This window comes from Xylona heveae (assembly GCF_001619985.1).
Source record: "Xylona heveae TC161 unplaced genomic scaffold L228scaffold_8, whole genome shotgun sequence".
NCBI lineage: Eukaryota > Fungi > Ascomycota > Xylonomycetes > Xylonales > Xylonaceae > Xylona > Xylona heveae.
In genome coordinates, this window is record NW_017264200.1 from 1 (window position 1) to 26,587 (window position 26,587).

At 48.0% G+C, this 26,587-nt stretch overlaps 9 protein-coding genes across 9 annotated transcripts; 3 read left to right on the top strand and 6 right to left on the bottom strand.

The window, feature by feature from the left end:
* Positions 1-2,039: 2,039 nt before the first annotated feature.
* On the top strand, positions 2,040-2,872 carry L228DRAFT_248725 (hypothetical protein). Its single transcript, XM_018332912.1, has 2 exons — positions 2,040-2,170; positions 2,222-2,872. Exons 1-2 carry the CDS (start codon positions 2,054-2,056, stop codon positions 2,717-2,719), a joined length of 615 nt encoding a protein of 204 aa, XP_018186530.1. The 5' UTR covers positions 2,040-2,053; the 3' UTR covers positions 2,720-2,872.
* Positions 2,675-4,972, bottom strand: L228DRAFT_248727 (MFS general substrate transporter). Its single transcript, XM_018332913.1, has 4 exons — positions 4,661-4,972; positions 4,540-4,608; positions 4,043-4,488; positions 2,675-3,978 (listed from the first exon to the last, which is right to left on the bottom strand). Exons 1-4 carry the CDS (start codon positions 4,823-4,825, stop codon positions 2,997-2,999), a joined length of 1,662 nt encoding a protein of 553 aa, XP_018186531.1. The 5' UTR covers positions 4,826-4,972; the 3' UTR covers positions 2,675-2,996.
* A 457-nt stretch (positions 4,973-5,429) lies between these two features.
* On the bottom strand, positions 5,430-7,872 carry L228DRAFT_269391 (glycoside hydrolase family 3 protein; the record flags this gene model as incomplete). The annotated part of the gene is made up of 3 exons (XM_018335271.1): positions 5,430-7,377; positions 7,428-7,749; positions 7,812-7,872. 3 exons carry the CDS (start codon positions 7,870-7,872, stop codon positions 5,430-5,432), a joined length of 2,331 nt encoding a protein of 776 aa, XP_018186532.1.
* A 492-nt stretch (positions 7,873-8,364) lies between these two features.
* Positions 8,365-16,839, bottom strand: L228DRAFT_284065 (hypothetical protein; the record flags this gene model as incomplete). The annotated part of the gene is made up of 5 exons (XM_018336182.1): positions 16,353-16,839; positions 15,497-16,284; positions 14,520-15,421; positions 9,651-14,428; positions 8,365-9,543 (listed from the first exon to the last, which is right to left on the bottom strand). The coding sequence occupies exons 1-5, from the start codon at positions 16,593-16,595 to the stop codon at positions 8,365-8,367; spliced, it is 7,890 nt and encodes a 2,629-aa protein (XP_018186533.1). The 5' UTR covers positions 16,596-16,839.
* On the bottom strand, positions 16,630-16,839 carry L228DRAFT_248728 (hypothetical protein). Its single transcript, XM_018332914.1, has one exon. It carries the CDS (start codon positions 16,821-16,823, stop codon positions 16,653-16,655), a length of 171 nt encoding a protein of 56 aa, XP_018186534.1. The 5' UTR covers positions 16,824-16,839; the 3' UTR covers positions 16,630-16,652.
* Positions 16,840-17,718: 879 nt separating this feature from the next.
* Positions 17,719-18,935, top strand: L228DRAFT_262056 (hypothetical protein; the record flags this gene model as incomplete). The annotated part of the gene is made up of 4 exons (XM_018334383.1): positions 17,719-17,965; positions 18,058-18,076; positions 18,142-18,219; positions 18,313-18,935. Exons 1-4 carry the CDS (start codon positions 17,924-17,926, stop codon positions 18,933-18,935), a joined length of 762 nt encoding a protein of 253 aa, XP_018186535.1. The 5' UTR covers positions 17,719-17,923.
* Positions 18,936-19,351: 416 nt separating this feature from the next.
* L228DRAFT_262057 (FAD/NAD(P)-binding domain-containing protein) lies at positions 19,352-21,783 on the bottom strand. The gene is made up of 4 exons (XM_018334384.1): positions 20,705-21,783; positions 20,255-20,601; positions 19,887-20,179; positions 19,352-19,803 (listed from the first exon to the last, which is right to left on the bottom strand). The coding sequence occupies exons 1-4, from the start codon at positions 21,347-21,349 to the stop codon at positions 19,760-19,762; spliced, it is 1,329 nt and encodes a 442-aa protein (XP_018186536.1). The 5' UTR covers positions 21,350-21,783; the 3' UTR covers positions 19,352-19,759.
* Positions 21,670-24,356, top strand: L228DRAFT_164182 (putative MFS multidrug transporter). Its single transcript, XM_018329411.1, has 7 exons — positions 21,670-22,092; positions 22,166-22,299; positions 22,391-22,514; positions 22,578-22,784; positions 22,881-23,210; positions 23,288-23,655; positions 23,808-24,356. Exons 1-7 carry the CDS (start codon positions 21,989-21,991, stop codon positions 24,143-24,145), a joined length of 1,605 nt encoding a protein of 534 aa, XP_018186537.1. The 5' UTR covers positions 21,670-21,988; the 3' UTR covers positions 24,146-24,356.
* A 47-nt stretch (positions 24,357-24,403) lies between these two features.
* On the bottom strand, positions 24,404-26,469 carry L228DRAFT_248731 (glycosyltransferase family 1 protein). Its single transcript, XM_018332915.1, has 2 exons — positions 26,315-26,469; positions 24,404-26,158 (listed from the first exon to the last, which is right to left on the bottom strand). The coding sequence occupies exons 1-2, from the start codon at positions 26,385-26,387 to the stop codon at positions 24,567-24,569; spliced, it is 1,665 nt and encodes a 554-aa protein (XP_018186538.1). The 5' UTR covers positions 26,388-26,469; the 3' UTR covers positions 24,404-24,566.
* Positions 26,470-26,587: the final 118 nt, after the last annotated feature.

Below are 26,587 nucleotides of genomic sequence, written 5' to 3' on the forward strand. Positions count from 1 at the left end.
ACTGCAGTAACAAATTAAACTATGGTTTGATAAATTCTTACTATATAAATTCCTAAGTCTAACCCTTTGGAAAAAGTAGAAAAACCCTCTATAATCAGAAGAAATTAGAGGAGAAAAAACAGTGGAAGCAGCAGCTTTGGACTCTTGTTCTAGACACTCTAATTCCTCAATGGATTCAAGTTCTTGCTGAAACATCTCCTTACCACAATTACAGTTTTGAAGGAGCTGTTTGTAAAGATGTAAGCAATAGGCAGAAAGCTGAGAAGCCTCTTTAACCAGACAAGAAAACTCAGACTTTGTTTCCTCTAAAGAAGCCTCAATGCAACAATGATTGGAATCAAGATGCTGCCAGTCAGCCTCAGATACTACCAGATCACACTTCCAACCACAGGAAATGTACTCAACACAACAACTAGATTCAAGAGAGACTTTACAAACCTAACTAGAAGAACAGCAGGCAGAACAGGGAGTTGGCATGTTACAGGAAAGTTGAGAAGCACAGTTGGCAAGGTAACAATGACAAATAGAACTAGAAACCTTTAGCATGATGGAACAAAAGGTTAGAAGAATGAAGAAGCAACAGGAAGGGGAGAAGCCTTACCTTTTATGAGAAAGCCAGGTGGTCACAGAATCAGCCTTTCAAGTTGAAAGGATGAAAAGGAAGGACCTAATGTAACAATGGTTACAAGGGTCAGTAACAGATGGCACAGGGCCTACTTATGAAGTGCAGAGGCACAGTACACTGTATAATATCACAAGACAAGGGGTCATATGATGATAAGATAAGAAGGCAGAGAACAGCAGCAGAAATAGTAATCACAGTGATCACAAGTAATTACAAGGTGATCAAGGTAATCAGGTGCAATCAGCACAGAACAGATTGTCTATATAAGGAGGATGGTTTTCCTATGTAACTAGAATTGTTCTGTGTAGTTCTTGACATTACTGTTTTAGCATTACTGCTTTACAGTAATTGATTATCAGTATTTAGATATTAGTACAACAACAATCTTATTGTTTACTTTATCTACAGGACCTGAATTATCATATCATCTTATATCACTCCTATCACTGAATAATATTGCAGGACACTATATTACTAGGTGAAAACCCTTGATGTACTAACAGGGAACTATCTAGGAAGATACAACCCAACACCTATCTGTAGGTGTTACCATAACAGTAGTGAGTACAAAGCTAGGTGTCTTGCTAGATCAATATTGTAAGGGCCTTGCCTTGTAACTGTGTAGTGATACCTGGGATACACAGGGTGGTTGCAAGCTGGAATAAAGCAGAGTGGGAGTGATAGCTAGGCTCTATGTAACAAAAGTAGAACACTTGCCCTTTGGCAGAGCATTCTACCCCATGATATATATGCAGCATATAGCCACTGGACTATCCCGTGGCTGTCATGCATGTGACATGCTGGGCGCTTATAAGGGTCTGGAGCAACGCCATTGTCGGTCGGGCTGGTCTGGACCCAGCCACCGTGACACCTGCACCATCTGTTACTGACCCTTGTAACCATCATTACACTCTGCACTTCTTAAGTAGGCCCTGTGCCATCTGTTACTAACCCTTGTAACCATCATTACACTGTGCCATCTACTACTAACTCTTGTAACTATTGTTATAATATAAAACAAATCTAACTACATGAAAAATCCTTCTTTCTATATAGATAATTTATTCTAGTAGTTCTGTATGTTAATTAGTGCTAATTAACTATGATCCATCCTAATCACTACTAATTACTACTGATTACTTATTCTGCCATAATCTTCTACCTTTCCTTATCTTATCTTTACATGACCCCTCATTCCATGTTGTCTGCTGTCTGACTCCGTCTTCCCTTATAGTTGTCTGTATGCTATCCCTGTAACCATTGTTACACCTATACCCTGTACTAGGCAGCAGGCTATCATGCTTCAAAATACAAACCCGACCCGACCTGAGGGCTTGCCAAGCAAAAGGGTTACAGGGGGCCTACACAGCCCTTATATACTCGACTCATTCTGCAGCCTAGACACACCAGCTACAACTACCTCCGACCATGACAGAGGACAAATTTGAGACTTTTGGATCCATCCTTTGCAGCGAGAAGTGGGACTTTGATCCTATTTGGGGGCTTACTAAATGGATGACATTCAATAAAGATGGCACGGGCAAAGTAAATATTTTGGTCTCTCTTTCATGGGCATCTAACTGACTAGCACAAAAGATATTATGTGGCCAAGAAGTCAACTTGTTCATCGCCACAGAGTTCGATTGGAAGCTTCAGAATCCCAAGCTGCTCGACCAAGTCGTTGACACCTCTAGTCGTATTCGCAAAAACACAAACATTTTGTTGTGCGAGTTCGACCTCGACCTCACGCTTACCAAACGGCGCATTCCAAAAATGGGTATAGACTTGCGCCGTGCCAGAATAAACGAAGACGTGCTCAAGGACGAGGCATTCGAGACAAAGTCGTATACCGTTAGGCTGGAAAGAGGTGCATTTTTTTCGTATTGGGACAACTTGGACACATCACGGTCCTCGTATATTTCCAGGTATGAACTTCGTCTGGTTTTTGACAAGTCACCATACCCCCCTCGAGACGAGTGGAAGGAACCAGAAGGGGCAGTTGATGCGTTGAAGTTTTGGGAGTGGAAGGAATTTGTTGCTCGTACACTTCCCGAGGATGAACCTGCTTGGTGGAGGAGCTGTATAGTCTGTTGATCGTCATAATATTGAAACATGTACTGGATCTCTTAATGCCACTGCAAATTGAATTGTGTTGCCAGGGCCCAAGGGAAGAATATCGTTTAGCAGTGATGGAAACATAAATCAGGGAAGTTGTGAAACGCTGTGGCAGCACGATCAACAGTGGCAATCCCAATAACAAAAATATAGACTTCACCATCACTAGTTGAAGAATTATATCATGTTGTTTCAAATGTAGTTTGTATTGAAACACCCAAAAAATGCCATACTGATTGTTTCGTTCGTAATTAGTCTAATAGATGTATATGAATTCGTCGTTTTGTCTATCCGTCAGATCCAGGAATGCGTTTTCGTCCATTTGGCTTTCCTTTGGATTTTCTTCATGCCGAGTAGATACGCCTTCTTCTTGGCTCTCTGTGGTAATGTCGCTTTCCACGACGTTACAAGTTGGATCCATTGAACGATCTATTAAAACGGCTTGTTTGCCATTTCTCACCCTCTTCTTCGTCTGTAGTTTGTTTAAGAACACCAGGTTTGCGAGTTGGATCATTGTAACCACGATCAAGGCTACAAACACTGCAAGGACTGAGCGTAAGCCCGGATGATATCCTGGAGCATCTTTGCTATTGAAGAGCAACGGTCCGAGGATGTTACCTGCTGCAGCTCCGGCTTGGTACAGCGACATGAGAGCGGACTTCTTCGTAGTTCCGGCCGTATTTCCGACGATCCAAGCTACTATGATCGGGTTGCCGCCAAAAAGAAAAGCCAAGAGATAGAAGCCTACCAGGAGAGCCGCTTCATCGGAGTGAGACCGGGGCACAACATAGAGCACAACCAAGCCGGCCACCACAGGCAGAGTAATTGTCGCCAAGATCGCCGACTTGATGCGACACTTTTGCGCCACAACAGAGGACAGAATAATGACGATGACTTGAACGGCACCAAAAGGCATGTTGAGAAGAGATGTGGTGTACTTGTCAAAGCCAAGGCCATCGAGAATAAGGGGCCCAAAAGTGTTTGTGACTGACGCTCCAACATTGAGAAGCAGAGACATGCCAACCCAGAGATAGGTCTTTGGTTCCAAACAAAGCTCATAAATATGGGACCATTTGAATTCCCGAGAGCCAGCTCCGGTCTGGTTGGCTCGAAGGCGTTCGACTGCCTTGCGCTTTTCGTCGTCGGATAAGAATCTCGCCGATGGGATGTCATTTGGCAGGAAAATATACACAATAGGTGCGGAGATAATGGTCAGGAGCCCGACAAAAAGAAAGATTCTGTAATACGATATCAGCGAATACTCAAAATACATTCAACAGGAGCAGGACTCTTTCTGCTTACATTTGCCACGATTCCATACGCTGAGAGGGAATATGTGCCAGGCCGTATGATAAGGCAGAGCCAATAATCGTAGCACATCCATTTCCACTGTACCACGCCGCGACCCGAGTAGGCTGCTCTGCACGTCGGTACCATTCCGCTGTGATGATGCTAAATAAAGGCAAGCAACCAGCCTCAAAGAGGCCAAGGAAAAATCGAGAGGCAAGAAGGCATGAATAGTTCTTAGAGGCGGCCTGGGCGGCCTGAGCAATACCCCAGCCCAGACACAGAGTCGGCATGAGGATTCGATGGGGTACTTTGACAATCAAAACAGACGAGAATGGTTGCCAACACAATTGGGCAATTGGAGCTATCGACCCTACCATGGAGTACTGCTTTCCATGAAGGTGTGTCGCTTCCTGGAGGCCAAAAATTGAGCCGTACCCTAGAGCAGACTTGTCTAAAATCTGCTCATTATTAGGTATTTTGTTGTAAGGGTGCAGCATAAAAAGACATACCTGGAGGAAGTAGACCCATATCAGGATAATCAGGACAACATGATCTGTCTTCTTTCGAATACGGTTACTCTGTTATGCTATATTAGAAATTGTATATTTTCGCCTTGCTTGGCCTATATACCTCCTCTACAGTGACTGCCACTCTCTCGGCCCCTTGAAGGACCAGAGTCACATCAGCGTGCTTTGGTACAGCTCCATCGTTCGAAGTTTTCGGATCAGAACTTCGGAGCTCAATACGCTGACATTCTTCGATTTTGCTGTCGCTTTCTAGAGATTTGGCAATCATAGTACACCAAAAAAGCAACTCGTTAGGAGAGGTCCGGGAGGTAAACAATGTCAGTTGCTGAGATTTCTAGTTTGCAATTGCAACCTTCCAGAGTGAATGCAAATGAGATTCATAAAAGCCAGTCCGACGGGTGCAACTACATCGAACAAGTCAAAGGCGGAGGCAGCAGACATCACCTATCGTATATATATCTACGCAAGAATAAACCTCTCTACGCGGCTTGGATGAGGGGAACCACACCCCCACGCCCCGACTTCCCCACAACCCGCTCCTTTTTGATAGACGGGATTGCCCCCACGCCCGCTTAAAGTTCGTTGATCTCCCGCAATATTTCCAATCAAGTTGTCCTCCCAATCAACACGAAAGTTGATTCGAAGACATTGATCGAAACGGCAATGAAACGTCATTAATGAAGACCCCCACGGAACTGAGAAACTCAGAATCAACAGCCGAAACGTAGCCGACAATGCCTGCCATATCTATCCTGAAATCCCCGCTTTTCTAACACATGCTGCTATCTTCAATTGACTATCTTGCTCGTCAGATTCTAATAATATTAATAGCATCCTAGGTATTTACAAACATTTACACTAAGTAACACGTTTTATCCTTGTAGTAACACTGTGGTAGCCTCAATCCTGCGATCACGAGAGCTGAATCCTACGCTGATGTTAATATTCCCAGCCGGGATTTTCCAATCCTGTGCCATAACATCCCAATAACTAACGTCCCGGCGTGTCAATTGAAATGAAATTGTCTGTGTTTCAGAAGTCTCTAAGTGGACCTTCTCAAATCCTCGCAGAGTTCTCATTGGGGTATTCGGTGGAATGTTGGCTTCCGACAGGGATACATACAACTGTACCACTGTTGACCCTGCCATAGGACCGGTATTGGACACATCCACAGAGCACTCCACCACTGTCTCCCAAAGATGGGGGTTTCCGCCAACCGATAAGGTCGAGTTTACTCGCGGTGGGTATCCTGTGAGGTTCTTTCGACTGGGCGCGACAGCTAAGCTTGAGCCCAGTTCAAAGCTAGTATAGCTCAAGCCGAATCCAAACTCGTACAAAGGGTTGATATCTTGTTCATCAAAGTGGCGGTAGTCGATGAAAAGACCTTCGGTAAAATCACTCTGCCACGCGGACGAGCCCTCGGCCTCGGGTCCCGTGATGTTGACAATGGGTGCATTGTAGTCTGCTGCATTGGCCGCAATTGTATACGGAAGCTTCCCAGAGGGATTGATCTTGCCACTTAGAATATCCATAATGGAGTTGCCAGATTCTTGACCAGGATAATGAGCAGCCACGATCGCCGTGACATTGGGATTGGTGGCCCACGACATTGTATTTGCGCCGCCGGAATGAGTGACGACTACTGTTCGCCCGGGGCAGAGGGAAGCAACACTGTTGACGACCTGAGCAGAATCATCGTCGGCCTCCAGACTGATACGGTCGACTCCCTCTGTCTCCCAGGTTTTGAGAAAAACCAAGCAGACATCAGGCCAGGGGTAAATGCCGCTGAAGTCCCCTGCTGCGAGCGCGGTGTTGTTGAAATTATACTGCACTCGGGCGCCAATCTCTCGAGCATATGACTTGACAGCGTCCAGCGGTGTGACGATATAGCTGGGTCGACCACCGCCGGAGCCTCCTCCTATTATGAGCGTTCCAATTTCAAATCCATCATCGGGATATATCAGGCCTGTCGTCGGATCTGATGCATCACTTCCGAAGACGCCGATATTGGTCAAGTGAGATGGATCCAACGGGAGCGTCGCATTTTCATTTTTGAGCAGGACACTGCCCGCCGCTGCAATCTGTCGGATCAAGACAGAGTGGTTGCCGCGAACGTCACGGCCAACAGGGGTGGGAGTTCCCAGTGAGAGCATATCAAATCCCTCGAAGAAAAGTGCGTCGGACGCGGGATCAATCGTCGGGTAGCCTTCATCCTGCCCGAGGTAAAAGAAAGGAGTCAAAATGCGGCGGACCATATCGTCCAGTCGGTTCATAGAGAGTGTGCCATTTAGCACGGCCTCTGGAATATTCGGGCCCCAGTATGATTCGCCTATCTGAAATAATGATAATGGTCCTGGTTGGTTCATGTCTAGTCCAGCTTCGATTGCACGAACCCCAGAGTGAGTGGCAAAGAAGTCTGACATAACATATCCCGGAAAGCCCAACTCGCCCTTCAGAATGTCAACCATCAGATGTTTATTCTCACAGGAATACGTCTCATTGACCCGATTGTATCCACACATCACTGATGCCACACCGGCATGGACGGCATCTGCAAACGGCCAAAGATACAATTCATGCAGTGTCCGGTCATCGATATTGGAAGAAATTGCCTCGACAGTTTTCCCATTAATGGTGGTAGGCTTGCGCTGGGTCTCTTGCTCGTTGCCAACTAAATGCTTCGCCGAGGCCTGTACCCCCATATCTTGAATTCCTCGGATCGTGTGGTCCATGGCAATACCGGTGAGGTAGGGATCTGGGGAGAAGCCTTCCCAATTTCGACCTCCCCAGGCACTTCTACCCAAAGGGCCTCCCGATGGACTTTTTATGTCGTTAGCAAAGACATATTTCCTGACTAAGGCATCACATACCCTAATATTACATGAGCTCCTTTCGCCTTAAACTCAGCCGCCATCGCTGAGCCACGCTCGTACATCAGCTCCTTATCCCAGGTGGCCGCCGTGGTCACACCTGCAGGAAACACGCTGGCTAAATCTGCCAGGCGGATGCCAGCCGGGCCGTCTTGCAGACAGAGTCCTGAGAATCCTAGGCGCTCGATTGGAGCAACATATTCAATGCATACACCGGACAAGGTGCCCGTCACGATACCAGCCTTTTCTGTCAGATTCATGGATGAGATCCAAGAATCTGCTTTGGATTGAGCGGCCAGCCATCGAGTGTGGTCAATTGGAGCTGTTATAAGGTCAGCCTCAATAATCACCAATCAACGATATAAAATGCGAAGCAGGACTCACAGTTGGTGGAAAGAACGGGAACTAGAAACGCAGATAAGAGGAGAAGTACCCGTGAGGACATTTTGAACCGGCAACCAAGCATGGTTGGATTTGATTTATGTACCGAAGCAGTGTGATGGTGGGAATTTTCTTGATATATATTTATTCCCCCCAAGGGTGCCTCCCGGGGCGCTCCATGGAATAATTTTAGGGGACAAAACAAAAACCCTCCGACAAAGCTAATCCGCCGAGACCATAATTACTCTGTGGCCCTAAAGTGAGGCTAGTGGGCACTTTTAATTTGATGAGATAGTTCGAGAGCTTTGTGGGTCAGTTTCTTAATTTAACTGAGTGAACAGGAAAAATTATAGAGAGAGACGAAGCAGAAGGGTTGGAGGTTCACTTTCTTACGCTATAGGATAGAGCGCATCGTATACTACAATGATTTATAGATTGCTGGAGATTGGAAAATGGAAGAAAATTAGAATGAAAAAATTGAGTAGTGGAAAGCTAAGCTTTTAAACTTCAATATAGATCTAAATAATAAAATTTGTCTTCAAAAGTGATTGTAAAACTAAGCTTCAGCTAGCGAGCTGGCCACAAAGCCACTCTTCTCGGCCACTCGAAAGGCAAGTGTTTGCAAGCTATTGGCCTGAAGAATCTCAAAGACTGCAATATCGGCCTTCATCTCCTTCTGAAACCAATTCCGCAACTCCACTGCAATCAAACTGTCAATTCCAAAAGCACTAGTCGGCCGAGTCGGATCCAGCTCAGCGATTTCGATCATCAAGCTGCGGCTGAGTTTGATAGTGATAGCATTGACGATGATAGTTACTGCATCATTGAAAGACAAGGCTGCCTTCAGCAGGGCTTGGGTGGACTGCACGCCTTCGCTATTTGCGTTGCTCGAGGACCGAACATTCAGCTTCGGGAGATGAGAGAAGACGGGGCTGGACTTCCAGGATGGCTCGTCCAATGCAATTCCACCCTCCCCGCCTCCTACGGTCGACTGGGTCTGAATACCCGTAATCATCTGGCTGTGCTGCTGTTGGTTGGAATCTTGAATAGCGATCTCCAGCATGACAAGGAATTCCTCCTCTTCAATTCCCACGAAGCCTTTGCGTTCCAGATTTCGTCGCACCAGACCGGTTTCATCCTCCGCTACAGCACCTACAGACAGCATCATACCCAAGTCAATCGAGATGGCGGGAAGGCCCTGCGATCGACGGTATTGCGCAAGTGCATCTTCAAAAGCGTTACCTGCCGAGTAATTGGCCTGTCCGGAATTACCTAGAACGCCAACGGCTGACGCGAGTATGATGAAGAAGTCCAGGGGCTGTCCAATGGTAATTTCGTGAAGATTCCATGTGCCTTGAACTTTCGGACGGATTCCGTTGTTGAAAGCTTCGAGCGACATGTTTTCAAAGATGTGATCTTCCAGCACCATGGCAGCTTGAATCACTCCACGCACAGGAGGCAAGACATGCAAAATGCGGTCCAACTCGGATTTAAAAGCAGGTTTGTCGGTGATGTCAACCTGGAGCACTTCTACTCGAACACCAGACTGCCCTAGTTCGTCAACCAGATCTTTAACTGCTGGGCGTGTGACTCCAGATCTCGAAGCAAAGATGAGATTCTTTGCTCCACGAGAAGCCATCCAGCGTGCCATGCTTCGCCCCAGGCCTCCAAATCCGGTAATCAAATATGAAGCATCTTCGGGAAAGACGTATGGGCCGCTAGAGCGGGGAACTGCCTGTAGAGCCAGCACCGTCAGCATGTGTTCAAACGGGTAGCATAGTTGAGACGATCTGATCTCTGATGCTGACAGATTACTAGAGAAGCGTGTTGGCTTTGACTTACCTGCACAATATCATCCTCCCGTGGCACCATGACAATTTTGCCGACATGTTTGCCTTGCTGCATAAAACGGAAAGCCTCTTCGAATTGCGAGAAAGGGAATGTTTTGATGGAAGGAACAGGGCGAATGGCCTTAGTGCGGATCAAATCTCTGGTTTCTTGCATCAATTGGGCGGCCAAGCTGACGTTGTGTTTGAAGACGGTCATCAGATCGATCGACGAAAAGGTCACATTGCGGAGGAAAGGAGCCATCCCCAGGCGGCGATTATCCACAATGTCCTTTTTACCCATTTCGATAAAGCGACCAAACATGGCGATGCAGTCCCAGGTCGCATCGAGCGCCTCACCGGCCAAACTGTTGAGTACGACGTCCACGCCCCGTCCTCCGGTCAATTTCTTGATTTGCTGCGCAAAGCTAAGATCGCGACTAGAGAAAATACGATTTTCTGGAATTCCAAACTCTCGTTGCACAAGCTCTCTCTTCTTTGGAGTTCCGACGGTCACAAAAATATCTGCACCGATCCACTGAGAGAGGATTATGGCCGCCTGACCAACACCTCCAGCAGCGGCATGAATCAGTACTGACTCGCCCTTGCGGAGTCGAGCAATGTGCTGAAGACCATAAATTACAGTCGTGAACACAATGGGCAGAGAAGCTGCCACGGCATAGCTCATATCATCCGGGATTGACTGAGCCAACTGGGCATGAGTGCGAGCATAGTTCGAGTAGTTGCCTTTTGTCCAAGCGGTGACGCGTTCGCCAATTTTCAAGTGAGACACCTGAGAGCCAATTTGGCGAATGGTACCTGCACACTCAAGTCCCAGAGAAGAGTCAGACATCTGACCGGTACAGATCATAATGTCTCGGAAATTGACACCGGACGCTTTGACTTCGATTTCAACCTCATCTGGCCCGAGGGGATCTGCAGCTCGAGCATCATCCTCGAACCTCAAGGTATCCAAAAGACCGGGAGTCTTGATGTTCAACTTCAATGGTCGACCTTGCTGATAGAATGGTTGTGGCTCGGTCTTATCGCTTCCAGATGCCTGATGGTTGATTCGGCCGTGGATTTGGCCGTTGGTCTCGGCGGATTCGAGGCAGCGATTGACCCACCAATAACCGTTCTCGTTCAAATATTCGGGCTCCTGCTCCCTCGGATTCTTTAAAATATGCTGCAAGAGACTCACCAAGTTCTCAGCCGCATCTCCGGGAGCCTGGCGATCAAAAGTGGCAAGATCGGCCGTGATTAGAGGAAAGCTTTCGTGCTCAGCCCGAAGGGATCGAGCCAGGCCATGGAAAAGCGCAGACTCGGGACGGCTGGGGTTATTAGCCGCGCCTTCAGTGACCCACAACAGGCCCTCGCTGCTCTTGATGATGGTCTTGATGGCGTCGAATTCGGACGGCTTCATGTCCTGGATGACAGATCGATCGAGCTCAGCTAGCGAAACACAGAAGGCGTTCTCCAACGAGGTTTGAGAGATGCTAGAGAGAGACATCTTGCGCACCGGAATGCCTAGGTGGCCGAGTCTCTGCTCGATAGCCTTTTCTAGCCCTGACGATGTAGAAGAGGCATCATAACTGTCTGTGAGCAGTGTTACTTCTTGGATTGACGGGTTCACAGCTGGAACGGCAGCCGATTCAACTGCCACGCAGGAGAAGACACGGCCCATTTCATCTCGAGGATCTGTATTATCGGGCGCTGCAAGAGTGAGGTCACTGAATCCGTTGCGTTTCAAGGCTTCGCCCCACATCTTCTCATTCATTGTAGGACCCCATGGCCGGTAGCTCTCTTCCGACATCCACCAGCCGGGCAAACAACCAAAGAGAAGGAAGACTTGGTTGAGGATATTTGATATTTCGACGAGAATCAAGCGACCACCGGGTTTAAGCAATTTCCTAGTATGCGCGAGAGTGCGATCGATATTTGCTGTGGCGTGGAGAACCGAGGCCGCCACAACGAGATCGTATTGTTGTTCGCCAAAACCCTGTTCCACAGGATCCTCCTCGATATTGAGTCGGCGATACTCCATCAGGCCTTTCCAGTCCTTGAATTTGATCTCCGCTTCTTCAAAAAACCCAGAGGAGATGTCGGTGAAGGTGTAGGAATTGAACCTTGGGTATCGACCATTGCTTCCCCCCATCGCAGCCAGGATGGGAGCCGTGGCACCTCCAGTGCCGCCACCAATCTCGAGTACCTTCATATTGGGATTTTTGTTCGAAAGAATTTCGGCATAACGATACAGGATGTCATAGCCTAGCACCCCTTCATAGTACTTGTAGAGCAGCTCGTCCTCTAACATGAGCGCCAGAGGGTCGACTGCTCCTGTTAGGACCTTGTCCAGCTTACGACCGACTCGACAGATCAGCTGCGAGTCGATACCAGATGACTCTAACCGTGCGGCCAAGACTTCCATCTTTTCGCGGATGGCGGGATTGTCCAACTGCTCCCACTCGACGTTCTGGTGCGGCATTTGACGAGCCTTGACTAGGTCTCGCTGAAGTTGCATATACCGGAAGAACTTCTGGTGATGAGGCTTCATTGAAGGAACCTGCTCCTCCTTCACTTGTTGCAACACCTGGTAATAGTAATAATAGGCAATTGCTTCTAGGTTTGACACGCGCTGCGGGTCTTCAGGTGTCACAATATACTTTCGCATCAACTCGTCTCCTATGGGCTTGGAGAGAAGCTCTGGATCCGGATGCCAACTTGCATGGAAGCACAGCTTCTTCACCGCCGCTCTGGAAACGTCGTCATCATCCTCTGTAGGCCCCGCATCTACTCCGCTGCATCTCACTCCCTTGAAGCTGGCCATCGGCAGCCCGCTGGCTTCATCGTGGACCAGTACATCTGTGGTAACCTCGCGAAATCCAGTCTGGCCCGCGGTAGAGACGCAGTGGAAACGGTGACCTGGCTCCTGGGCGATATCAGCGCAGAGAAATGTCTCATCAAAAAAGACTGGCATAAAAGGGGAGGAGCAAATGTTCGTGCCATGTAACAGAGCAGGGAAGAGCATCTGGATGAAACCGTCCATAGTTGCTGGATGAATGAGATACGGATACTCATAGTTAAACGGCATCAAGCTCTTGGTATCAGGCACAGTTACTGTTGCCGTCGCGGCCCCTTCGTTGGTCCGAAGCTCCCCAGTGAAGTTACGGAAGGGCTCCTCGTAGACAAGACCGACAGCACCAACTACATCGTATAGATTGCTCGAGGTCCGCGAACTGGAAAATTTCTCCGTGGATAAGACCTTTTCCAATGAAGGGTTATACGTGAAGTTGCTTCCTGACAGACTCTTATCGGATTCATGAACAGCGGAGATCAGGCCATGGGCATGTTCCGCCCATCCGTCCGAAGAAGAGTAAGAGAAGGCCCGGAATTCATACCACGTATCGGAGAATGATGCACTGCTTTCCTTATAGTGACGTAAGGAGAAGAGGGTCTCCACTCCCTCTTCGCTGGCGGGGATGATCAAAGCACGGCTGAGCTTCACATCCTTCAGCCGATAACCCACGAAAGTCCCAAGAGGTGTTGTGTACTCGGGCATGTCGCGTAGGTGATGCAGTGCCTCAATAGCCATGCAAATATAGCCCGTGCCGGGGTAAATGTACGAACCCTGAACAATGTGTCCCTTGAGCCATGGCTGTTCTCGAAGCCGGATGAGGTTCCTCCACCTTGGTTCCATCGGATTCCAGTCATTGACCGGGTAGCCCAGGAAGTCGGTTCGTGCATGCCGTCGGAAGCGATGCTCCAGGCTCAGTCGAGACTCGGACCAGTGCCGCTTGGAGTGATTCCAGAAATAAGTAGGCAGATCGACCACCACCTGCGGCATGGTATGGAGACCATCTGGGGAATTGATCTTGCTGAGATCGATCTTGTATCCTTTGGCGAAGAGGAAAGCCACCGCCTCCAAAGTGGTCTGACAAGCATCTTGGCCACGTGAGAGAATGGACTTGTACACAATTCCACTCTTTTCGAGACTGGGAACGCCAAGAATCTGTTTGACGGGCCCAGCAAGACCAGCATGGGGTCCTATCTCGACTAGGGCATCGACCGCGGCTTGGTTTCCAGCTCCTCGGCGAGCTCGCTTTGTTGTTGCGCGACGGCTACATAGGGTCTGCAGAGCGTTATTGAAGCGCACGGGAGACACCATGTTTTTACTCCAGTATTTTGGACCGAGGATATCATTGGCCGTCACAGGCTCACCAGTGACTGTGGAGACCATCTCCACAGTATCGTCAGCAAGGTTGACCTCTATACCCGCCAGGGATAGTTCATAGTCAGGCGCGACCGCCTCCATGTGGTGGGAATGATAGGCAGTGTGAACTTTTAGGAAACGAGCAAAAACACCGTCCTTCTGTAGCGCCTGACCAAGAGCTTCTAAGACAGGACGATCTCCGGAGACAGTGACATTGGTCGGGCTGTTGATACAGGCAACAAATGCTTTCCCCAATGCAGGATCAAGGCCTCCGATTCTCTCCTCGGCGTCAGCCTCTGAGAGACCTACTGCCATCATAGCTCCATCGGCAGAGGGCAACTTGGCCTTCACCAGACTAGAGTGCAAGCCCCGGAAATAGGCAGCCTTGAGAGCCGATTCTGCTGGTAAAATTCCCGCTGTGTAGGCGGCTGCAATCTCTCCGCTAGAGTGGCCGATCACCTTTGTTGGTCGGATTTCCCAGCTGGACAAGAGATCGACCAAGGCAATCTGCAAAGCAGTGCACGCCGTTTGACTGATGAGGGACTCGTTAATCCGCGACTCACGCTCGTCCTTGCTTAGCTCCTCTATATTGCACACCGTTAGTCTGTATTCGGTTTCTTCCAACCCCGGCTGCGGCATTATGTGAAGGGAACGAGTTGAAGAGGCTTTACTTACCGAGCAAAGACCACTCAGCCCCCAGCTTCCGGATGAACAGATCGGCCTGCTCCAGACGCTCCTGAAAGAGGGGATACACCTTACTGAGCTCCCGGCCCATCCCAAACCACTGTGCACCCTGGCCAGTGAAGACAAACGCTACCCTCAACGGGTTGAGGGACGCACGGATCGGCTTCTGTCGAGTAGCTGCAACCTTTTCGACGAGATCACTCAGGGAGTCAGCAACAAGAAAGGACTTCCAGGGCAGCATCGAACGACGGCTGCACAGAGTGTATGAAAGGTTGTCCAAGAAGGCTTCTTCGTTGCTCTCCTCCCGTTCCGCCAGGTGTTCTGCATAAGCAGCACCGCTCTTCCCAGCAATGTTCTCTTCGTGAGTGGACCAGAGAAAGATTCGATGGCGCCGATTCTCTGTGGAAGTATGTCCATTGGTCCCATTCTCGTGCCCGTTAGGCTTGGTCACCTCATCCTCGGTGTTCCCATTCCCAATCATCGTCTTCAGGTCCAAGATGGGGGTCCGTGATGTCCTGTGAGAGCCTTGCAATCCGCGACTTTCAAGATAGTGATAGGCATCATCGAGAATGACATGCCCATTAGTGCCTCCAAAGCCGAATGAGTTGACGCTAACTCGTCGTTGCCCGTCGAGTGGCCAAGCGGTAAGCTCAGTTGGGACGCGGAGATTCCAGCCGTCAAGGTCAATTTGAGGGTTGGGGTTCTCGAAATATAGATTGGGGGCAATCGCGCCCCGTTCTAGCGCGAGTACGGACTTGATGACGCCTGCCAAACCACTGGTACCTTCCGTGTGGCCGATGTTCGTTTTAACGCTTCCCACGTACAACGGTATTTTCTCGTCCTGATCATTTAGCGGACGATGTGGTCCAAAAAAGGCTCCAATGGCACCAGACCTTTTCAAATTCGAAGGGTTTCTTGGTCAGCGCAACATGCAAAAGAAAATTGATAGTGAGCAACAAAACACTTACTCGAGGGGGTCACCAGCTTGGGTTCCAGTTCCGTGAGCCTCGAAGTAGCCAGTTTGCTTGGGGTCACAGCCAGACTCTTCATAGGCCGTCCGAATTAGCTCTTCTTGGGCCTCCTTGGACGGCAACATAATGCCAGAGGTTTTGCCATCCTGATTGCATGCAGTACCTCGAATGACTGCGCGAATGGTGTCATTGTCGCGAATGGCATCGGCCAGTGGCTTGAGAATCAAGGTCGCGATACCCTCGCCACGGGAGTAACCATTGGCCCGGGAATCAAAGGTGAAGCACCGAGAATCAGGGCTGAAGAAATGCATATTAGACATGGTCACTATAATGTCTGGGTTTAGAATCAGATTGGTCGCGCCGACAATGGCTCGATGGCTTTCGCCGGTGCGCAGACTTTGACACGCCAGATGCAGAGCAACCAAGCTACTGCTACAAGCAGTGTCCAAGGTCAGGCTGGGCCCCTTGAGGTCATAGAAGTAACTGATTCGATTGGACAAGATGGCGGCACCGTTTCCGGTGACTGAATACAGCGGTGCCGTCTCAGGATCTCGGTCGATGATCTCGTAATAATCACGGGAGAAACTTCCCACGTAGCAGCTGGTGTCGGAGCCAGCGAAATCCTCCATGGTCATGCCGCCATTTTCCATGGCTTCATATACGCATTCCATGAGAATCCGTTGCTGGGGGTCTATACTCTTTGCCTCTGTTGGAGGAATTGAGAAGAAGGATGCGTCAAAAGCAGCAACATCCTGTTTCAGGAAATGACCCCCTCGTGCATTTGTCTGTGGGCGAAAAGAAATTGCAGTTAGCCAATCGCTCTGTCAATATTGACGAATTGTCTCATTCATACATTTCCTGCTCTTTCGCCATCTGGGTGATAAAAGGCATCAATATTCATTCGGTCTTTGGGCACTTCACTCCATGCGGCCTCTTTTTTCGCACACAGATCCCACAGCTTGTCGGGATTGGTCGCTTCTCCTGGAAGTCGACATGCCATGCCAACAATTGCGATTGGCATGGATTTATCCTGTTGTAAGATGGAGTCGACTTGCGGCTCGGGTTGCGAGTAGCCATTGCCTGTGAGAAGCGGCATTTTGCACAAATCGATGGGATCGTCACAATGTTGTTAGGCAAGTCTTCTGGGATATGCTCATGGAGGATTCGACAGAAAAAGTTCGATAAAAGGAGATGTTAATTGGCAATGTGATAGTAAAATCCGGGGCTGTTCCCCCGGATTATAAGATATTGGTTCAAGCACATTTTCCCAGGCCATCTTCATCTGCGGGTACACCTCCGGTGGATTTCTTGGAAACCAACTCATTTCAGGGGAAGAATATAGTTCAATGGGTTTTGGCAGAATTAGAGACCTTGGTTTCTGAGAAGATTGATTGCTGTGGTCTGAACAAGATGGCTCGGCATGTTTCAATATGCTCTTTCAGGGCAGTCGGAGGATTAACAACCAAGATGAGGTGGGGTCTAGTCATCCTGCGGAGGGATTCAGGGAAAAGATAAGATAAAAGATGTCAGCACTAGTTGGGTTTAGTGGCCTAAGATCCGCCCCTTGTGTTATCAATTCCACTAATCTACTAACCGAAAGGACGCCCAAGGATGAATGGGACCGGGCTGAGTCGCTGATCGTCCAGTCTGGACCTCGAGGCTGATGCTAACACACCGATAATACGAGTAAATCTGTTATACTGGACTAGTAAAAAGATTTTAGGCTGATGGAATAATATAATCATTTTCTACTGAGCAGCATATTCAATAAGATAACGGGGTGATACTTATTCCAAAACAAATAGGAGTACATTAAGTACTATTGCGGTCGCTGAAGTTTGACGACAGCACTAGGGATATAAGAATTGATATGCATGATTATAAGTATTAAATTGAGCCAAACTATAGCATCGCTCTAAAACCATAAAGAAATATACTAATCTGCCGCCCTGTATCATAGATAGACACCAGGCCTTCAAATGATCGAAGAGTCCCTTGATAATGCAAGGCTCATCCTCCGCTAGCAATAGCTTTAGTCATGATCATGCCACAAGATCTAGTGCGTATCGGAAATGCTTGTCTCGGCAGAATATCTGCTCCGCTGACTTGCAGTGAACAATTACCCGTGGTTCATGGGGGCCAAATTGGTTCTCTCGGCGGGTATTTTTCAGATTCCGTTGGTGCTCACCCTGCGTCTGCTATGCTTCTCCCATTCGGTTGAACTGGTCAAGAAAGCAAAGCAGAGTCTAGAATTTTTATTGTCCAAGACATTTCCATTTCAGCCTGTCAGCTAGAAATAAAGACTAGTACAACAAGACGGTAAGCAAATAAATTGCCATTTGCACGGGGAGTTTTCTATCCCTTCATCTCCTCTTCACTCCATTATTCCGTTTTGAAGCTTCCGTGTATGGTTCTATTGTAAAGATGAAGTTTCTTTGCCTCCATGGAGCCGGTACCAACTCGCATGTATGTGGTCATCTCTCAATACCCTGTGGCCGTGCTACAATCAATATTCTCTTTTGTGACCATGCTCACCTAAATTGTTGGATACTGGTTAGGTCCTCGAGATACAATTCGGTTGGTGCCCCGTATGATGCAATATGATTGTAAGGAATAGCCACCGTGGACTGAGAATTATACAGGCCCAATTCGCGAAGCTCTGAGCTCTAATGGCCAATTCGAATTCTACGATGCATTCTGTGAAGTAGAGCCGGTTGAAGGTAAGAGAAACATCAATCCAGTCTCCTCAATTTTTCAGTTCTCATATGTCAGAGCGAAATAGAAAACCTTACTGACGCTTATGAATTGCTTAGAGATTAGAAACATCTTTGCCGGGCCCTTTTTTACCTGGTATTCTCCAGGGCTTGGAGGACATACACTTGAGGAAGCAAAGGCAGAGTTACTTGACATAATCGAAACCGAGGGACCTTTTGATGCATGTCTGGGATTTTCTCAAGGCGCAGCTCTGCTAGCGGCAGTCATGATAGATCATCAGAAAAACAATCCTTTCGGCCCTAACCTTTTCAAATTAGCCGTCTTCATCTGCGGTGGCGCCCCACTCCTCGTCACAAAGTCACTCCAAGAGCCAGATTTTCTATACAGTCCTCCCGTGGCCAGTATGGCTGCGTTGACGGAACCGTGGATGGGTCCATATGTTCCCGGTCATGAACCTCATCCCGACGAGTCTTGGAATATTTTCCTGGCTGAAAAGGTCCGCGAGGCAGGTTTGACCATTCGCATTCCAACTGCTCATATTTACGGCTCCAAGGACAACACGCTTAAAGAAAGTTTGAGGTTGCGAGACATTTGTGACCCGAGAAGAAGAGTGGAATTCGATCATGGACGCGGACATGAAGTGCCACGAGCACCTCATTTAGTCCAGCAAATGGCCGCAACCATAAGAAGGGCGATAGACAATGCACTCACTGCGCATTGAAGAATGAATTCACTTGGCTGTTTGTGGAAGAAACTTCTATGGCGTGCTTTTGGGTGTTGAGCTCTTCCCATTTCGTTTTTCTTTTTCCCTTCGTTCCTACGGAATTTTGATGTATGTTTGGAATATAAAAGACAGGAGAATATCCCTTTCAGATACTTCCTCGAAGATAAATGTCCTAAAAATGTTGATCCTTTGCCTTCGTACTTTTTCCATGACTCCCCTATCATTTTGTATTTAATTTCTTCCTCGAAGTAGGTAATTAAGACTACCAAATCGTTCGATTAGAGTATTCACCCTTAATACCAAAACCAACTTTTTATTTAAAGGAAATATATGCATTGAATACATAATATCACACTATTTTAAATTTCCCCCGAGATACGCTTGTTGAGAATTCTGAACCGCTGAGCTACTCCACTGATATATCTACAATGTATGTATTTTTTTTTTTTATTATCTTGCTGCTATCTAAATAACGCGCCCGATTTTGGAGATGGAAAAGACCATGAAAACGTCAAATTGTCAATTATAAGTTCCACACAGATATACTGGATGTGGAATACCCCCTTCCAAAGCTATGTCTATCTTACTTCTAGCAACATTGCCCGCACAGCAAGAGAGATATGAATCGTAATAGATTACCCCAGTACCCAAAAACACTAGAACATTACTTGCGCCAAAGCAAGAAAATTTACACAAGGCCAATATAAACTCTCCGACTCTCCCATATTAATACAGCAAGATTAGACCCTTACTTTCAATACAGCAGCAGTGGATAAAACCAGATAAATTATATAGAACTTGTTCTATCTACCCATCCAACCTCAGCCTTTCGATTTCGCTTTTTCAATCTCATCGCTGTAACTCACTATAAATTCAGATTAGTTAAAACCGCGATTTCATATGTAATTGTTGATAAAATATGAATGCAGACAAAATAAATCCACATACCAGGAAAGGGTTCCACGGAAGCCACAGGGTGCCGAATAAACATGTCCAAAACGTATAATGCCCAATTTCGTAGCCAAGCCCTCCAAGGTGTATTACCCGCAGCAAATACGAGTTGATGAACGAACATGCTCTTTTTCGCGTTTTCAAACCCACGTTCTAACATTGACTTTTCATACGCGGCTAGTCGTTCCGTGAGAGACTCCTGTTCTTTCTCATTTGATTTGAGTGCTTCTGCAAGGGCTAATGCATCGGCAATGGCACTCGTGGCACCCTTTCCAAGATATGGAGTCATGCTTAAAGTTTTGAAGTTAGTGTCAATGGCTTTGGCAGGCAGCTACAAAAGGGAAGGCATTGTAGCATCGACTTACCTATGAGCAGCGTCTCCCATTATCGTCACTTTTCCAGTCTCCCATGGATCAATTGGATCTTGTGTTTTAATGTGAGAGACGTAGACAGACTTGGGCACGCTAATAGCAATCAAGGATCGAAGAAGGGGGTGCCAATGCTGTGCTCGCGCAAGACACTCATCTTTCAACTCTTCAGGCGTCATGGCGTCGGGATGTTTGCTTTGATTGAAAAACTCGTTTGTGTAGCATCCCATGCCAAGCATGAGGAACGAGTCTTCTGGGTCAATGTTCTCCAAATCATATGTGCCGTAAGGTTTTGCCGGATTCTTGTAATATGCGACAACCATGGATTTTCTCGGAGTCATGGCCTATATGGAGAGAAATTAGCTTTCAACTGGTATCTTTTGCTTTTGGAATGTGGAAAATGCAAAGAATATCACTGATCAATCATTATTGACGGAGTCGCCTTACCAAGCATCCAGATGCCCATGGAATCATGGCTTCAGTCTCTGGAGTAAAAGGCGCCTTGAAATAAATGACTGTCACGCCACTGTCGCTTCTGCTGCTATTGGGAAGAAGCTGCTTTCGTACACGAGAGCCGGCGCCGTCTGCACCGATGAGCAAATCGCACTGAATCGACTCGCTATTCGCAAAGTGAACATTGACGCCATCCTCGCTCTCTTCATAGGATTTGAACTCTTTGTGAAACTTTACAAAGTCATCACAGCCATGCAGCAAGGCATTGCGGAGCTTCCATCTCGAAATCGAGCAGAGGGACCGTGACTCATCCAGGTCAACGCGGCATTTCACCGCGCACGTCTCGTCCATAAGGCATACTCTATTTCCTTGACTCTTGGGAATTCCAACGGCCCGGTCGACCAGATTTCGAACTTTGGATGGAAGCTGCTCCCGAAGAGAATCGAGAACGGCGGGAGTTACGAGGATGCGAAACCCCACCAAGGAGCTACCGTTACCCTCAGGGGCCCCACGTTCATAGACTGTTACCACGAATCTTTTGTCCTGGCGAAGAGTCTGCGCAAGTACAAGCCCACCAGGACCCGCTCCAACGATGGCGACTCGAAGCGGCGGTCGTGATGATTCAGTTAAGGTTGACATGGTTATGCTTTCTCCACCCGCGTAGAGGCACGAATGAATGTTGTGAAGGCATTCACACAACCCAACAAGCTCTCCCCACGAGAACGCTCTATATTAAATGGATGCATCTTCTCCGAATCTATTTCATAGCCCAGGACAGAGGAGGTTTGCTAGAATCATCCCATACTCGGCGGATACAAGACACACGCGGACATTAACAGTTGCTCGGCGGGTTTTTATTGGTCGCCGGCTGCGCTTTATGTTTCTTACATAGTAACATAATAGCTAAGTCGCTTTTGGCGAAACCATTTCTTTAATGAGTTGAATCAGCTGCAAATTCATGATGCTGATGAAAAGGTTTATTGTCAGACTATAACCATCGAGACGACGTGGGGTGGAAACGGGTTCATTACTGCCCGGTCTTGCGGCAAAATATGTCGTACAATACTGGGGTTCCCTGCTATGTTACCGGGTGAAATCGCCGAGTTCCACTTAAGATCACTCACCACGTTCGGGGACGGGCGCAGCTATTGCCCCGACTCTTACTGAGAGATTTGAGGATGAGCCCGTCTAATACCTTCAATGTCCCTTCTGATTTCCCTCCGCTAGTCTCCCGCCTTTTCAGTTGGCTTAGCTAGTGTGCTGTCACTGGTACTACTAATGGGGAATTCTGAGGACCAGAGCAGGGTCCCCGCCACCGGGAGACCCTCTCAACTGGACAATTCCAATATTGGGTCTTTACGGCTGAGCCTCAGTGTCATCGGGTATATTGCGACTTCTCTGAATTCTTTTCCTACTACATCAGATCAGACTCACGTATAGCTTCTGTACGGACAGGCTCTGGATATGTCTTTTCCTGTCCGCCATGGAGACGACAATTGTTGCAACAGCCCTTCGCCGTATTTCCGATGACCTGAAGAGCCAAGGGCAATCAACCTGGATTGTCGTGGCATATTTACTCACTTACAATGGTAAGATAAAATTCTCAGAGCGACCGCTTGAACAAATGACACGCATTTCTCATTGATTAAGCAATTGACTATTGATTCGTTTATTTATTAGGGTTTCTCCTTGTATATTCCAAATTGACCGACATTTTTGGTCAAAAAAGCTTGCTCCTACTGGCCCAATTTATTTTCTTGGTGTTCTCAATGGCCTGCGGCGGAGCGCAGACCATGACCCAGCTGTACGAATACAAATCCTGATCCATCACGACCGCCTATGACGTCGCTTACTTTTTCTTCGACAGAATTGTGTTCCGTGCACTGCAAGGCATTGGTGGCTCTGGCATTTATTCCACCGTCTTTGTGATTATAACCAAGATTGCCACGGTAGAAAAGATTGGGCTGTATACAGGCATTTTGAGCTCTGTTTTCGCGCTTGCAAGTCTTCTTGGGCCCATTCTAGGAGGTGTGATTGTTGATAACACGACGTGGAGATGGGTTTTCTTTATCAAGTAAGTACGGAGCGGCCGACTATGGTATTGGGAGTACAGACACCCTTTCTTCACAGAAAGACTTGATACATAATAGCTGACTTTCAAGAAAAACAGCGGTCCTGGGGTAGTCCTGTCCCTACTCTTTGTAGTTCCTGCCATTCCTAGTCTAGGCGAAAAGCTCTTTGAAAAAGAAAAGCTGCGGCGAGTCGATGCGCTTGGGGGTCTTCTTTCCCTGGCGTGGTCGACGATGCTGGTGTTCGCCTTGGAGGAAGCAGGAGGCTCGTACGCATGGGGCAGTAGCACGATTATTGGCACACTTGTCGGAAGCGGTGTCGCCCTGATCGCGTTCGTCCTTTATGAAACATGGGTGCAACGCCGGTCCAGACAAGAGCCCATGCTCCCTATTCGACTTCTAAAAAGCCCGACGCTATCACTCAATTTAATGTAAGAGTCATCATCTCATGTTTGTCACATGTATGCAAATATACATTTGTTATCATTAAACATACTAATTTTTCCAGAACAATGTTTGCAATGGGAGGCTGCTTCTATGCTGCCATCATCCTCCTCCCTCAGCGATTCCAGTCCGTTAATGGGCTTTCGGCCGCGAGGGCTGGAATCGATATGCTTGCCTTCACGCTAGTCTCCCCAGCATTCTCGATGCTATGTGGATTCCTGCTCTCGAAGATCCCCAAGATCGCCACCCTTCTACTCATTTTCGGGTCAGCCTTAACATTAGTCGGGTTAGGCTTACTTAGCAGTCTGTCGACGGCAGAGTCCATTGCACCTGCAACTTACGGGTACGAGGTTATTCTGGCCCTTGGGCTAGGGTTCATGATGCCGCCTCTCATATTTTTATTGAAAGTCGAATATGATGACGCCGATCTGGGTAGGTAGCCCCCCGCCCCCCCCCCCTCCCTCTTTTTTTGTTTGTATCTATGAAACCCTAAAGTACTCAATTCACCGCCGTATTCTTTCTCAAATCTCTCAAACTATTTCACCGGCGTTTCTTCAGCTACGTTAGTTGACGATTTATTTTAGCCGTCGCCATTGGCGCTAACAACACCGCTCGAACGCTCGGCGGGTGCGTGGGGCTGGCGGTGTGCTCCACCGTGCTTCACGCCGATCTCGGCCGCTTCCTACGGGCCTTTCTTAACCCGAGTCAAATAGCGGCGGTACTCAGCGCGTCGGCCAGCATTAGCGAACTATCGAAATCCGAGGCAAGCAGGGTCAGGCAGGCTTACGGCGAAAGTTACGGCACCCAGTTTCGCGTCCTCATCGCCTTTGCTGGTCTCAGCTTCATTGGTTCTCTTGGCCTAGGGATCATGTGGCGACGGCGGGGCTTACAAGTACGCACAGTTCAGGAAGAGACTTCCTGAGTGTTAGCCCATTTGGACGAAACTGGCCGAGCTGATCTACTGTGGCTGTGATGTAAGATGGGTGGGACATTTAATGCGAGTACGGACTGGTTTGGTGGTTTCTTCTTTCAATGAGCCAAATAAATTTCCATATGATAGATCTATGTATCTTAGATAGAATACTGGTAAACAACTTACATATTTGTGCATAAGGCTCTCACTTTCTCGGCACTTATTTTTTAATTGCTACGTAATTTATGTAAATCATATTTTGTCAATGAGCCGATAATATTCAGTCTGATAATTGAACCCTAAGTTAAATTTGTGTTGAGAACCGAACACAGTTTAAACGTGTAACGCTGAGAATCAAATTACTTGCAGTATAAGATATGTCGTTAAAAATATAAAATAAAATTAAAAATAGCAAAAAAGGAATAAATGCCTACTTTCGCAAAATATTCTTGAACCAATCCTGGCTGGTCAAAAATGATTGAACCGGCTCGATGAGAGAAGCCCGATGGGTCCACAACAACTGGCTGCCAAAAATGGTCGATCCCACCACCGCGGTTAAGCCCAGGGCACAGGCAGCATACATGTCCCAATTCTTGGCCTTGTATGCCGGCATGCGCATGTCTGCTGTCTGGAGATGCATGGGGCGAATCTCGCGTCCATTTTTGTATCGCAGCTCATTATCATACATCAACTCCTCGACCAGATCTGCGGCATGGTACTTGCGTCGCGATGCGACACGAGCGATGCGCATCAATCGCAATGCATTGCGGTAGTAGGTACCGTCCCGATCCTCAAGGATTTTCTTGGCCTTGGTGTGCAGCTCGTCCGAAGTGAAGTGGAACTTGTTCAAGGGCTCGGCCGAGCCGCCGGCGACCAGGCGCGAGGTGTTTTGGATCTGATCCATGAATATACCCATGGAGAGCATAGGCTTTCCATGGAAGAGACCCTCGTTGGCACTCGATCCACCTCCATGGGTGAAGTATATCTTGGTCGACTCGTGGTCCAGGATGGCTCGCTGCGGCGCGAAAAAAGAGAACAACCAATCGGGATGGCTGTTGCTCAGCAGATCGGCCAGTCGGAGCGTGACATTCTTTTCACCCTGCTTGGTTTGAAACGTCTTCTGGGGGTCCAGATCTTGTCGGCCGCTCTTGGCCACGGCCCAAATCACACCATCGATCAAATGGTCCTCCATCAAACGGAGCAGAGCTTTGATGATCTTAGTGGCGTCATTGTTGCTCAGGATAATGTGTGTACCGAGCGCAATGTAGATGACGGACTTGTGTTGGGAGAGGAATCTCTCGCAATCTGTATCCAACGGGGGATAGGTGTCACTCAAAAGCGGCCCTACCGCGGCGCACGTTGGTGGGAGATCCCGCGGGATTTCCAGGCCGAAGAATGAATTGACAAAAATCAGATAATCCGGCTTCTTTATCTTGTGCACTGGATAATTGACTCCAGCGCGGCGCCGCATCCGGTCGGTCCACTTCATCCATTTGATGATGGTTGGGAGTTCGAGGATCACAACTAGTTCGTTCCTGATGCGAAGCCACATTGATGCCGTTTCCGAGGTAAGAGTCCCCTCCAACTGAAAGCCAGGCTCGCCAGGAATGTATGAGCAAGGCATCATGAGGATTGGCATTATTGGTGAGACTGTGGCAATGGGCAGGTGGTACTCGACAAGCATATCTTTGACCGCATCCACGAAGAAATCGGCTATCATCATGCTAGGTCGAGTGGCAGGGTCATCCATGAGTGCCTTTAAACCGCGATAAGTCTGCGGCCAGAAGGAATCGAACATGTATTTGGACTCCATCGTCCCACCGATTCCTTTTGAGATATCCCAGGCTCGCATTCGCCGGTAGTGGGCGTCGAGCTGCTCTTCGGTAGGGCCCGGGCCCAGCAGATGAATCTTCGTGATGAATTCATATCCATTAATCCAGCGCTCTTGCCCTTCCAAGGTAGCGAATTCAATGGTATGGCCTCTTTCAGCGAGGGCCCTGCCTATTTCAAACACCGGGGCTGGTAGGTTTTTGCTGAGTCGTTAGCCCGCCTTGGAATTGGGAGAAAACGCGCAAAAGGACAATACAAAGAAGCAAGAGAAGAATAAAATATGCATGAGAACACAGCTCATCTCTTTCAAGCAATCAACATAAGCCTCTCTCCTTGGTCACTTACCAGCATGAGTAAATCCTCCCGTGGTCACCACGAGCAAGATCTTCCGAGAAGGATGCGCCAGCGACGAAGTGGCCATGATGTCTCTCTGATTGAAGAATGTTGTATAATTTCTTCAATTCTTTGCTTTAGATGTTAGGCAGTAAAATCTGATCTTTGCTTACGGGGGGTTTAGAGGGGGAAGAGTTTCGCTCCAAGGGAAGCTGAGCCGGAGTCCATCCGATTAGAGTTTCTCCGCCGGATCGATTATTGCCCCGTTGCAAGGGTAGATGACAGGGA